Source organism: Balaenoptera musculus, chromosome 14, assembly GCF_009873245.2.
Source record: "Balaenoptera musculus isolate JJ_BM4_2016_0621 chromosome 14, mBalMus1.pri.v3, whole genome shotgun sequence".
Lineage (NCBI taxonomy): Eukaryota > Metazoa > Chordata > Mammalia > Artiodactyla > Balaenopteridae > Balaenoptera > Balaenoptera musculus.
In genome coordinates this window covers 51,652,473-51,665,885 of record NC_045798.1, presented here as the reverse complement: position 1 = coordinate 51,665,885, position 13,413 = coordinate 51,652,473, and the positions used below count along the sequence as shown (strand labels likewise).

The 13,413-nt window shown below is 47.7% G+C and overlaps 1 protein-coding gene across 5 annotated transcripts in view; it reads right to left on the bottom strand.

The window, feature by feature from the left end:
- The window catches only part of FHOD3 (formin homology 2 domain containing 3), a 491,767-nt gene extending 479,640 nt beyond the window's left edge, over positions 1–12,127 (bottom strand). For 4 of the 5 annotated variants that reach the window (XM_036822949.1, XM_036822950.1, XM_036822947.1 and 1 more), the window contains exon 1: positions 11,840–12,121. In XM_036822949.1, coding sequence (XP_036678844.1) covers positions 11,840–12,004 — 165 coding nt within the window. In that variant the 5' untranslated portion in view covers positions 12,005–12,121. Of the gene's footprint in view, positions 1–11,839 lie in introns of all 5 variants that reach the window. The other variant, XM_036822951.1, reaches the window with a different exon arrangement.
- Positions 12,128–13,413: the final 1,286 nt, after the last annotated feature.

The window sequence follows — 13,413 nt, the reverse complement described above, 5'->3', positions numbered from 1 at the left end:
GAGACACCAGAGCTTCCTCTCTGCCATGTGAGGTCACAGCAAGGAGGTGGCCACGTGCAAGCCAGAAAGAAGGGCTTCACCAAGAACCAAATCTGCCAGCAGCTTACCCTTGGACATCCCAGCCTCCAGAACTGTGAGAAATAAACGTCTGTCGTTGAAGCCCCCTCAGTCTATGGTATTTTGTTACGGCAGCCTGAGCTGACTAAGGTATGAGTTATTTTAATAGCTACCCAATATTCTATCCATAATAAAACATAATGACTTAACATCTCCCTTGTTGTTGGACATTTTTTAGCTTTTCATTATTAAAACGATCCTCAAATATCTTTATACATATAGTACTTTCATCATTTTTATATATCTCTTCAAATAATTCCTGTAAGTAGGGTCACTGGGTCAAAAACAATCATTTTTATGACTTGTGTATATTGCCAAGTCTCTAGAAAGAGACAGAGTCATTGACTACACTACCCACAGGATATAAGTGCCTCTGTTTTCTCAAAGAATTAACAACTAATGAGATGTATTTTTGTCTTACTAATATAATATTGTTATACTGAACATTGAATATTGAATACTTGCATTCATGAAATGTAATCGATCTAACTTTAGCATGGACTATTAAAGTATGGTCATGATTTTGTCCCTCAAAATAGGGAGAGGCAATGGGATACATACACATAATTTATTCAAGGTTTTAACAATCTTCTCTGAGCACCACCGGGTTATCTTCCCAGAATTCAAATGTCACTCTCTGCTGTGACACCAGCTGCACCTGCAAGAAGGAGGTCGGACTGGAGCTGGGCTTCCCATCCTGGCCCAGGTCTTCAACAGCCCTATACGGACTTAGGGACCATCTTCCCAACCACCACCAATGCTTAAAATGGGGGAAACTGCTCCCATCTAAGATGAGTTCTTTACCCTTCTACTCAGCAACTAAACATCTAGGAATTCATCTTAAGGAAGCAATCAAAGCATAAAGATTATTTTTTCTGCAAGTATATATATAAAACAGCATTATCTGCATTTTTTTTATTGGCAACTGCCTAAACATCCAATGGTTCATTCATTCATACATTCATTTAATGAAGATTTATTAAGGACCAACCACAGATAGGAAGGGTGGGAGGGAGGGAGACGCAAGAGGGAAGAGATATGGAGATATATGTATATGTATAGCTGATTCACTTAGTTATAAAGCAGAAACGAACACACCATTGTAAAGCAATTATACTCCAATAAAGATGTTAAAAAAAAAAAAAAAGGACCAAGCACAGGAGAAATAAACATTGAAGAAGACAGAGCCCTTTCCCTCACAGAGCATGGGAGCAATGCTTACATCTGGGCCACGGTACAGGCACAGGCTGGATTACCATGCTGTCGTTAAAGATGATACACTCCAAGAATATTTAATGACTCGGGAAAGTATTCAGATATTTATATTTTTATCAAACATTTAAAACACCATAAATGTTTAAAAACATTATATATTTTAATTCTGGTAAGACGCAAAAGTGTTAAGAGTGGTTCCCTCTGGGTAATAAGAAAATGATTTCTATTTCTTCAGTGTGCTTTTCTGTAGTCTCAAAATTTATACACATGCTCATTCTATGATGGGAACAGATGCTTTGTTTGTTTTATAAGGGTAGACTCCTTGCTTCCTGGCCTTTCTCTCATTGAACCTAGTTTTGTTAGCCGTGATCTCTCCCCAGCAATGTCTCCCTGATTCCACACGAACAGTTTAAGTTCACAGTAAAATGGAACTGCAAGTGTGAAGATGCCTTAGGGTACCAGACATAAACATATCAAGATACATACACTGATTTGAGTAATAAAAACAATCCATATGACTCAGCTTCAACATGAAAAGAAAGCAGCTTTTTACTTCTGCCACCCCAGGGAAAAGTACACAAACTTCCTGCAACTCCCTCCAGGCACTATCTGCAGGTCCCAGGTCACAGGTCACTCTACTTAGCAAACCCTGAGGTCATGGCTCTTCTGGCTTATCCATCCTATTTCCATCCTCTTGGGCTCAGTCAGCCAGTTGATGGTCCAGACCCACTTCCATCCCCATCTGTGGGGATATGAGGATTCACCTTTCCAGGTGAAAATCAGGGACAAATAAAGAATAAAGTCTAGCAAATAAAGTTCAAAAATGGAGAAACGCCACACTTGAAAGGAGGGGACCAACTGCTCTCTATCATACATGAAGAAGCAGCTAGAATGTGTTTGACCAGAGGCTTTACAGAAGGGACTTCTGCATGGAGACAGCTGGGGTAAGGAGATCGCTCTTTTTTCCCTCCAACTCTAAAGTGTATGATAATTCACTCATTCAACACCTATTTACTGTATACTCATGATGTACCAAGCACCGTTCCAGGCTCTAGGGCTACACCAGTAAACCAAACAGACCATAAAACAAACAAAGCAACCAACTCTCATGGAGCACCAGGCCAGCCACTCAAGGGCTTCAGAGTAACCCTGAATGGCAGGGGGCCTGAGGGAGGTTTTAGAGCAGAGGAGTGACATGCTCTCTCTTTCCTCTTTAGCCAATCACACAGGCCTGATCCCTAGGCTGTTCCCTCACATTAAAACCCACTGAATGCACCCTATCTCTAACCTTTTACTTTTTTCCTATTAATGGCCATGTTCCAAGGCAAGGAGGGAACCTCCACCCCGCCCCATCAAGACTTGCTGTAAACTAGAGTGAGACAGTGAGAGGGGGGTTAGCCCAAGAACACACTGCTAGATAGGGGAGCAGGGAGGCCAGAAACACCCCCTCGAGGCTGTGGATGCAACGGAAGTCGGGGAGGCAGTGGAGACTGTGCTCCGAGTGACTCAATACCCAGTCTTCAGTCGGCTGCTTCCCCGGGGGTCCGGCACCTGCACCCCCCAGCTTCCTGCAGCCTCCGTGATGAAATCAGAGGACCAGACGGAAGTGCCCTCACAACGGTCATAAGGGTTAAAAGCTAGGTTCCCAGGCTGTAGCACAATTAATAGTAAATTTTGTTTTCATTTAACAAAACTACAGATATGGGGGCGGGGGGAAGCACTGCTTAAACCAGCTGTCTCAACCCCAGTATCACCGCTCATTCATGCTTTCATGAGTTGTGAGGGATGTTACCATCAACTCTGGATTAATCAATTATAACCAGGGGAGGGTCGGAGAAGGTGACTTCAAATCACAGATAAAACAAAACTCCCCCTAAAGTGGTATAAAGTGTCATTGGTATAAACTTCTTTAGTCAAAACTGTGGCCAGTTTTAGGCAACCTGGTGAATGGCTGCAGCGCTGTGTGTGACCCTGGTTGAGCCAGAGGGACCTCCTTCTCATGTCCTCTCTGAGGACCCACTGCTCTGTCTCCAGCCTGCTCTAAACACGTCAGCATCTGGCCACTCAAGAGTGTTTGCCCATCTGCATTTGCTATGAACCCCAAGCCACTCTTGGGATCTGACGAACCAGTCAGAAGATGCATCAGTTAGTTACCTTCTATTCTGAGAACTTCACAGTAATCTTTGGCTTGTCCTGTGCACTCTGGTTAAGACCCTGGCATTTCATTCCCTGCTGTAATACCAGTGTATGAAGAGTCCAAGTAGCCTAATCAATAACAAAAACGTCTTCTTCTGGGTTTTCCTCTTTCCAAGAATGCTAAAAATATTTGATGAGGTGACCCACAAACTAATTTTTCTGTGTCATTCTTGCCAAACCTAGGAGTATTAGTCTGTATTGAATTGCAAGTTCTTTAACATTTTCCCTCTTCTCAACGTCTTCAACAATTTTGAGATTTCTTTTTTTCTAACATTAAGTTCTAAACATTTTCCCTTGGAGTCCAACTTTTTAATTTCTAGGTTCCAAATCTAAGTGGAGAAGAGAAGGTATGTTTCCAAGTTGTATATAGATACAGTGCAGATTCTGTTTGTCACTAGGTGGGTCTAAAAATAGACAAACTTCTGGGTGTACAGATACTTTGCTGATGTGTGGTAACTTAATTTTTTGAATGAGCTAAAATCTTCCCCCTCCCCAAAAGCTAATGCACAAATGGGTTAATCTGTCCATAGAAATCAAAAGTTGTCCGTGATGCTGAGTGCCAAGGTATACAATCAACTTACATTTTCATATGCATTACAGCATCACTGCATTCACTGCATTCTGAGATACTCTCTTGAGGCATACTGAAGATGGAGGCCGAGCTGGCTCACTAGGAATGGGGCAAGACCCCGGTGTGGCCAAGCAAGCATGTCACAGCCTCCAAGAGCCACTGGGAAACTGAGCACTTTTCTACTGATATCGTTAATTACAGCCTTAGCAACTTCTCAGTTTAGTGATAAAAATTTAGATGCATGTGCTCTATGTATAATATCTCTACCCTAACACTTCTTTACTAAACTAACAGTTTATGTAACTGATGACTGAGTTCATCATTGGAATTGACTGAGCCGAGAAAGATACTCTGAACACTGAAAGACTGATGCCCTACGTTTGTTTTTCAAAGATCCTAAGGAGAACACGACTATCAGGGTGGGAAGGAAGGTAACAGTGGAGGCACTACAAAAAATTTACTGATTGGCCATCTCAGCCACAGCAAACACACTAAGGACACACGGTGACACTTAATGAAAGGACGTTGATCCCAAAGGGAACATCAGAACTCATAACCTAATTTTTTTAGCACTTCTATTAAAAAAAAAAAAGTTCAACATATGCAAAAGTACAGAAAATAGTATAATGACTCCCCCACAGACCTATAATCCAGCTTTAACTCAAATTCTATCTTGTTCCCTCTACACACTCACCCACCTACTTACTTGCCCCTCAACCAAGATTATTTTGAAGCAAATTCTAGACATTATATAACTTCATCCGTAAATATTTCAGTATGTATCTCTGAAAGATACAGACTTTTCCTTAAACATAACACAGTAGTATTATCACACTTTAATAATTTTAATGTTAAATATCTTTATTAATCTTGTTTTAATTTTTTATTTTTTTATTAATTTAACTTCAACAATTTTAATATCAAAAATTAATCTCCAAAATATATAAACAGCTCATGCAGCTCAATATTAAAGAAACAAACAACCTAATCCAAAAATGGGCAGAAGACCTAAATAGACATTTCTCCAAAGAAGACATACAGATGGCCAAGAAGCACATGAAAAGATGCTCAACATCACTAATTATTAGAGAAATGCAAATCACAACTACAATGAGGTATCACCTCACACCAGTTAGAATGGCCATCATCAGAAAATCTACAAACAACAAATGCTGGAGAGGGTGTGGAGAAAAGGGAACCCTCTTGCACTGTTGGTGGGAATGTAAATTGATACAGCCACTATGGAGAACAGTATGGAGGTTCCTTAAAAAACTAAAAATTGAATTACCATATGATCCAGCAATCCCACTACTGGGCATATACCCAGAGAAAACCATAATTCAAAAAGACACATGCACCCCAATGTTCACTGCAGCACTATTTACAATAGCCAGGTCATGGAAGCAACCTAAATGCCCATCGACAGACAAATGGATAAAGAAGTTGTGGTACATATATACAATGGAATATTACTCAGCCATAAAAAGGAACGAAATTGAGTCATTTGTTGAGACGTGGATGGACCTAGAGACTGTCATACAGAGTGAAGTAAGTCAGAAAGAGAAAAACAAATATCATATATTAACGCATGTATGTGGAACCTAGAAAAATGGTACAGATGAACCGGTTTTGCAGGGCAGAAGTTGAGACACAGATGTAGAGAACAAACATATGGACACCAAGGGGGGAAAACCTCAGTGGGGGGGGGATGGTGGTGTGCTGAATTGGGCGATTGGGATTGACATGTATACACTGATGTGTATAAAATTGATGACTAATAAGAACCTGCAGTATAAAAAAACAAACAAACAAACAACAACAACAAAAAGTCACTATTCAGGTTTCCCCAATGGTCTCACATATTTATTTACAATTTTTTTTTTGGCCGCACAGCTTACAGGGATCCCCGACCAGGGATTGAACCCACCCCCTCAGCAGCGAAAGCACGGAGTCCTAACCACTGGACCACCAGGGAATTCCCTACAATGTATTTGTTTGAATCAGTGTCCAGTTAGAGCCACACATTGCAATTGGTTGATATATCTCTTAAATCTCTTTTAATCTAAGGTTTCCTTCCATCTCCATCTTTTTTTCCTTTACAATGTATTTGTTGGTAAAACTATAATTTCCCACAATCTGAATTTTGCTGATTACATCCCTGTGGTGAGGCTTAACATTCACTATAACTTAATTTCCCCCATTCTTTCTTACTTAGTTCAGAACAAGGCACAGAAACACATCCCAATAAAATAGCTAAAACAACAAAACAAAACAAAAAGCAGTCCGATTGTCTCTGGAAAGGACCAGATGCTGACAAACCCAAGACTGAAAATGCCCCACAGACGTGGAACCAGCTACATGGAGTAGAAAGCCAGGTTTAAATCGGGGACATTCCTGAGCTGGCCACAGGCAACAGGGGCATCACCTGCAGGTGACACAGTGTGGAGGCTGCAGGAATGGTGACTGTTTTCTGTCTGAGGACAGAAAGGTTTCCAAGGTTCAGAAGTTTCATCTTCAGAGAGAAATAAACCATGGAGGGGAAAGGAGGCTGGGGGAGGGGTGCTCCTGAGTTGGCCTCAGCATGTTAATCAGTTTTAAATCTGCCACCACTAAAAACTAACATTTCAGAGTCCAGAGGAGGGCAAAGGCAGTCCTGTTGTTTTCCAGAGGGAAGCAGGTTGGACTCTGAGGACAAGAGGCACAGACTCCCAGAGCTTCTACACTGGAAGGACAACCAGAGCACAACCATGTAAGTCACAAACTGTGACAGGCAGCCGCGTGCAAAGGCAATGCAGTCAGCCCCCTCCCCCCACCCCTCCCCCTGCACAGAAGGCATGTGCTCTGCTGGTTTTCTAATAATGGGACACAGTTGGCTACAAGCCCTGGAGTAAAAAAAGACTTGACCTTAAATCCCAGCTCCTCCACTTAAAAGCAGTGTGACCTTAGATAACCTGCCTAACCTCCGTGTGCCTCAGTTTCCTCATCTGTTAACTGGGGATACCACTGTCTGTCTGCTAGAACTCTTGTGAGGGTCAATGAAGTTATACGCCGAGGCCCACAGTACAGTGCCCAGCACAAGCTCATTATATGTTAGCCCTTTGCCCCCAAAGATTTCTACCAGGCCACCCCAACCCAAACCCTTGCAGGGAGCCAGGACAGCACCTGCTGGATGTCTAGCTGCGTTACCGATGCGGTCTGTGGCCATGCATGAAGCAAAGCCAACTGACCCATAAAGGGTTCAATCCCATGATCCTGATCTCAATAGCACGGCTCCAACCAACTGAGCTAATTACGGTAGAGTCGGATTCAACGCAGCTTGCACGGAGACACTCTTAGCTGTTCATACAACATTCTTAAACAGTTTTGTCCTAAGATGCTATGCGACACAACACACTTACCAACTTTACTAATGATCTCATCTTTAAAAAATCTTAATGTAATGTAGCAAACAGATGTGTCCCTTAAGAGGATTAAGGTGGAAATTCATTAGAGCAATAATACCAGTGGATTTGTGTTCTAAAACTAACGCCCATCAATCAACTTAGTGCACACTCCATCTTAGCACTGCTCAGCTTCCAGGAGAACCCTGGAGAACTGGACAGCCCAGGTCTTTACCCTCAAGGAAGTTATCTGTGAACAGGGGAGAGAGAGAGGACCCTCCTAGCCCCGGACTGAGTCTGACCTAAATGACCTCTAATCCATGCTGCTCAGACTGCAGTGTGTACAGGAATCACCAAGGCATCTCGGGGAAATGCACATTCTGCTTCAGCAGGTCTGGGGAGGCCTGAGAGTGCATTTCTAAGAGCCCAGGTGATGCCCAGCCCACACTCAGAGGACCAAGGTTCTAATTCTCACAGCAACTGGCTATTTTACAGGTGGGATAGCTGAGGCAGCAAGGGAACCACAAAGACAAAGGTAGTGAGAAAGGAATGAACAGGGCACGGTCAAGGCTAATCCAATGACAGCATGGAACTCTGAAATGTGGGCAGGCTGCCTGGAAGGAAGAAACTCAAGACACGAAAGTAGTAGAGTCATTAAGGGCTCAGACCTGGTGCCAAATGCCAACTCTGGAACGTCCCACTCACATGGCCCACTGACTTTTTTTTATGCTTTGGGCTCTTCTGCTGTGAGATGCAACAGTACCAGTGCTGACCCACGGGGTGGCCGCGGGCTTGGCAAGATGATGCGTGCTTGGCTCGGGCACGTGGCCAGGACCTGGGAGCTGTTATTACTCTACTCTCTGGTCCGCAGCAGCCACGGAAACATTCCCTGAATTAAATTACTAGGTCATAATTGCTGTTTTGACACGCAAGCTAGTTACCACTTTTTTGTAACATTCTACAATTCCAGTTTTGCCTATCAAAAAGAAACAAGAATCCTTGGAGCCTTCACTTTTAGTGTCAAACAATCCAAAGACATCTAAGCTTTGAAAGGTCTAGGATTCTATTAATTCTACTGCACAGTTTTTTCTAAATTATAAGTCCTGTAACTACCATTATTTTTCTTCTTAAGACACTGAACCAGAAATAAACACCTGTTTATGCAGCATTTGAAAACAAAAGGCCTCACATAGTCCAGATAAAACATATAACCACCAAAATAAACATCTCCCTCAGTGAGAATACGGTACCTGTTCTGACCTTTTTGTTATCAGACTAATCATTTATTTAATTATCCTCTTAAAACTACTATAAAAAGCTGGGGTGGTTTTTTATTTTTCAGTCTAGCAGCCTGGGAAAAAAAAGATAAAGCATTATAAGCACAACATGTTGTTTTCGTCCAAAACAATGGTTTAAATTAACAACTAACTTCAAATTGCGTCAGCAAACATGAGATAAATGTATACATATTTCATCAGGTTAGGAGAAGATGCATAGACTCAAGTTTGGGCTGGAAAGGACCTAAGAGGTTAACCAGTTCAAAGGTTCCCAGCACAGGAGAATCCCTAGGGGAGCTTTACAAATTAAGACCCTCTGCAGGGGCCTTTGAGGGGGCTTGTTACACAGGTGTGTTCACTTAGTGAAAATTCATCCAGCTGCTCACTTAGGCCCTGCACGCTTTGCTGCGTGTGCCATCCACTTCAAGCAAAAGTCTACACCCCCAGGCAGGATGGCTCAGGATGCTGAGGGTGTCTGCATGTTTCACAGTCACGCTTCTCCCCTCTCACCACCCAGAACGCCCCCTGCCCCAGGAACTCCTCCTCTTGCCAGGCTGGGCTCCATGGGACGTGGAAACCTTATCCATGGCAGGGGCTTGCCCATTCCCTCACTGTTAGCTAATTCACAGCAGGGTTCGTAACTATTTGTTCCCACCTCTGACTGTGAACTCTACCAGGCTGGAATTCTGTCTCAAGGCTCTTACTCATGCTTGTAACATTCACCTGCTCCAGGCCAAAAAGTACCTGGCCTAGGAAGCTGATTCGGGAAACTCCCCAAGTTAATGGAATGGAAGCCCGAGGAGATGCGGCTTCTGCCCACAGCCAAACAGCTGGTCCAGGGAGCAGAACAGCAGTGGAGTCTCAAGCCGCACAGACAGGGTTTGAATCTCAGCTCCCTGCTCCTAACAGAGAAACTAGGTTATTTAATTGCTCTCTGCCTCAGTTTCCTCATCTGTAAAATAGGTATAGTAAAAGTCTGCACTTCACAGACGAGTGTAATATTAAATGAGATCCTGCATTGATATCCCTAATAGAGTACAAACCTACATACCAAGTGCTCAGAACTCATCAGCTCTTTCTATCACAGATGCATCATCCAATCCAGCAGATTCCCTGCTGGAAATTAACTAGCATTTTACAATATTAATGTGCACCTAGGCACATAAATGCCCTGAATTCTGCTTTAAAGAACCCTGGCTAATAGAACCAGCCACTCAGTCGGCTCTAGATGTGAAAAACAATGCCAAACATCTGACTATACTGCAGGGGTCTGCAGGCAAGACTCAGATTGAGGCTGGCTGGACCCCCCCCCAGGACAAGGAGTCAAGGGTCTCTGTGGGACGTATTCGGGTTCCATTTATTCTACAGGGGCCATCTCAGAAAGTCCTGTGAGCCAGTGCAACTGCTGTACTGTGGCTTCTAGCAGGTCGGGGGAGTGGAGGGGGTGCTATAGTGCTGGAGCATCAGGATCTCCTATGAGACCAGGAACACTGGATCAAGGCTAGGGGGCTATTCCATGGAAACATAAAAATGTACTTCAGCTTCCAGCTTGAAAGGTCAGCCGGTGTACATAGGGCTTGAAATCCAAGGAAAGCACTTCAAGGTCACAGGGCCACAATTATGAGTCTTCTGTAGTTTCAACAAAAGATCACTGTAATCAGAGACCATAATGAATGAAATAACCATGATGCTGTAGAAGCCCTTCGAAAACTCTTAACTGAATCCACTGGTTGAGAAGAACCAAATAACTGACAAAAGTGATTCTGATAAGCTGAATCCGCAATAAAAACATCATTCTCCCAATCCAACCTTTTATGGCCAGAGAGGTTCCCAGGAGCAGTGACTGTATCCATCCTGCACCAGCACAGAGAAAAGGAGATAGAACTGCCCCATTCCTCATTCCTGAAGACAGGTTACTCATTAAGAGGTGGCGTCTGGGGGGGGGGGGGGGGGGCGGGGAGCAATGATATAACAGACACCACTGCCAATGTTCACCAGTATCCATACCAACCTCCCTCTACTTCCAAGGCAGGTGAACATCATACAGAAGTCTAAAAAAAAAATTTTAAATCGATTTTGTTCTTTTTGGCATCAAGGGTTATCTCTTCCAAATATTTATCAGTGTTGATCCTCAAAGAATAAATCATCTACAAGCTCTGATATGAACCCTAAGCCAAAAAAAAAAAAATGTACCGGGGAAGTAATTCTTCAAGGTGCAGTCACTAAGTGGGAGGAAGGGCTCTCCTGGGTAACTAAATGCTTGGCTTTCAACGCCCAGCTCTTTGCAGCACACACTTTGCAAGATGCCTGCCCTGAAAAGGGTTAAAAAAAAAGAACTATGGGGTGGACTGAGAAGCCATTCTTCCCAGGGGACACTCATTTGGGGCTCTGTGCGCGCGCCGCCCCTCCGCGCCCCCGCCCCTCCTCCCACAGCCACTGCTCCTCCAAGGTCCCCCAGGCCACCTGCTTCTTATAAGGAAAAGGGGCTGCTCCGAGCACTATCGTAGCGCTCGGGCGGCGCCCTCCGTGGTGCCCCGCAGGGGAGGAAGGAGAAGTGTCCCCGAGAAGCGTGCTTTGTCGCGAGGGTCGCGCGGCCGCCCGCAGCGGCCCCAGAGGCCTGAGAGGTTTTGTCCCGCGCGTCGCTCGGGTCTCCCCTGCGAAGGACCAGAGCCCCCCGGGGCCCGGGTTCTTTCCGCGCGCCGCTCGGCGCCCGCCCGGGTGCGGGGACCGACTGCCGGCTTCCGAGCCCCACCCCGCCCACCCGGCCGAGCGAACGGCGCGGCGCGGGGAACCTTCTCCATCCCGCCTCCGGCCGGCGCCGCACCTGTTCGGCCCCGTCCGCCCCCACCCCCTCCCCCGCTCCGGGCCGGAACGCGGGACTGTCCTCCTCGCTGGCCTAGGAGATCCCGAGCCAGCCGGCGGGCGCCCAGACCCCTCTGCCTAACGGGGAAGGGGGAGGTCTGCCCTTGGGCGCTTGTCTCCCGGCTGCGCCCAGCCCAGCTTGCCCGCGGCGCCCCTACCCCGGCGCGCCCCGGAGCAGGGGCTGCGTCCCGGGGGCCCAGCCCGCCCGCGCCGGGCCGTACCTTGTGTGGCGCCCTCAGCAGCCGGTGGACCCCGGCCAGCTGGGTACCGAGCGCGAGGTCCTCGCGGAACGTGAACAGCGGCGGCCGGCTGGGCTCGGGGAAGTTGGTGCTGTTGAAAGGGTCCGTATCGTCCAAGAACTGCACCCGGCAAGCCAGCGTGGCCATGATGCATCCCTGCCCCGGGGGGGCGCGGGCCCCGGGATCTGCGGGGCCGCGGACCGGGACGCCGGGGTCACCGCGAGCAGTGGAGGCCGCGGCCGCAGCTCGCTGGCTCGCGGGCTCACAGGCTCCGGCCGCGGGGGGCGGGGCGGGGGCGGGGCCGGCGGGCCCCCTCCTTCCTCTAGCTCTCTGGCTCCTCCCCTCCGGCGTCCCCCTTGTGCCCGCCCGGCTGCCGCCGCTACCCACGCGACCCGCCGCGTGGAACAGGAAAGGGAGAACGGCTCGTGCAGTATCCGCTGCCCTGCGCCAAGTCCGCTGGCGGCGGCGGCGGGGCGGAGAACCCCCCGACCACCGGCGGGCAGACCCCAGCAGCGCGGACACCGCCTGGGCCGCCGGCTGCACGTGCGCCCCGAGACCGAGGGAGCCCCGGCCGAGCTGCACCGCTCGGGGCTCGGGGAACCGGGGTATGGGGGCGGGGCGGGGGCATAGCCGTCCCCTGGCTTCTTATCCATCTGGGAGAGGGCTTAACTCTTTCCAGATGAAGGCGGCGGCGGCCGGGCTCCCGCTGCCTGGACTCGGAAAACCGCAGCTGGGCACCAGGAGGCGAGGAAGCCGGCCCCCGGCAAGCAAGCGGGGTGGTGGCAGGCACCTGGAGCCCTGGCGAGGTTCCGGGGGAGGTTTCCCTTGGGGAGAAGGAAGCTACAAAGGAGGAGGGTGAACCGGCGAACCCTGGTAGCTGTTCTTAAGAGACAAGCCCGGGGGCGCCAGGCGGGAGGCCTGGAGAACTGAGAACTGCGAGGCTCCGCTCCGACACCCCAGCGCCAGGCCTGACGCCCTGGTTGACCCTCTGCATGACCGCGGCCTCTTAGCCAGTTACGTCTCCGAAAGCCCTAAACGGAGCTAGTGGGGCCGCGGGGGGCGCTTCCGGCGAGGTCACCGAATTGCACGGAGCCGGCAGAGAGCTAGGGACCCGCTGGCAACCGAGGGACTTGCAGGGAAGGTTTGCAGCCTGCCCGCCTTGGCCTGCCTGAGCCTCGAGACTCCTCGCTGCTCGAGGGTGACCCCCTTCGTTTCCAATAAGAACTCCCGGTTTTCTCCATTACCAGGCTGTGGCCAAGGTCGCGGTTCTCCCTGTATCTTAAGTAGGCCTTATGGAATATACCCAATCGCTCTCACATCCGCGTCTTCACACAAGGCGGCTCTAAAACATGTATCTCTCCTTTTCTTCTGGCTTCAAGGCAAGAAACACTCGTCCCATACTTAGCCTCTTCACCCGCACCTTTAACCTTCTCTGTCTATGGAACCTCCCCTTCGCTCGTCACTAGTCACTCCTGAGGCTTAGGCCTGTTCTTAAAATAACAATGATCCATGACACCTGCTCATTCCAGCAGACCTTCTAGTTCTCCTTGCATTTG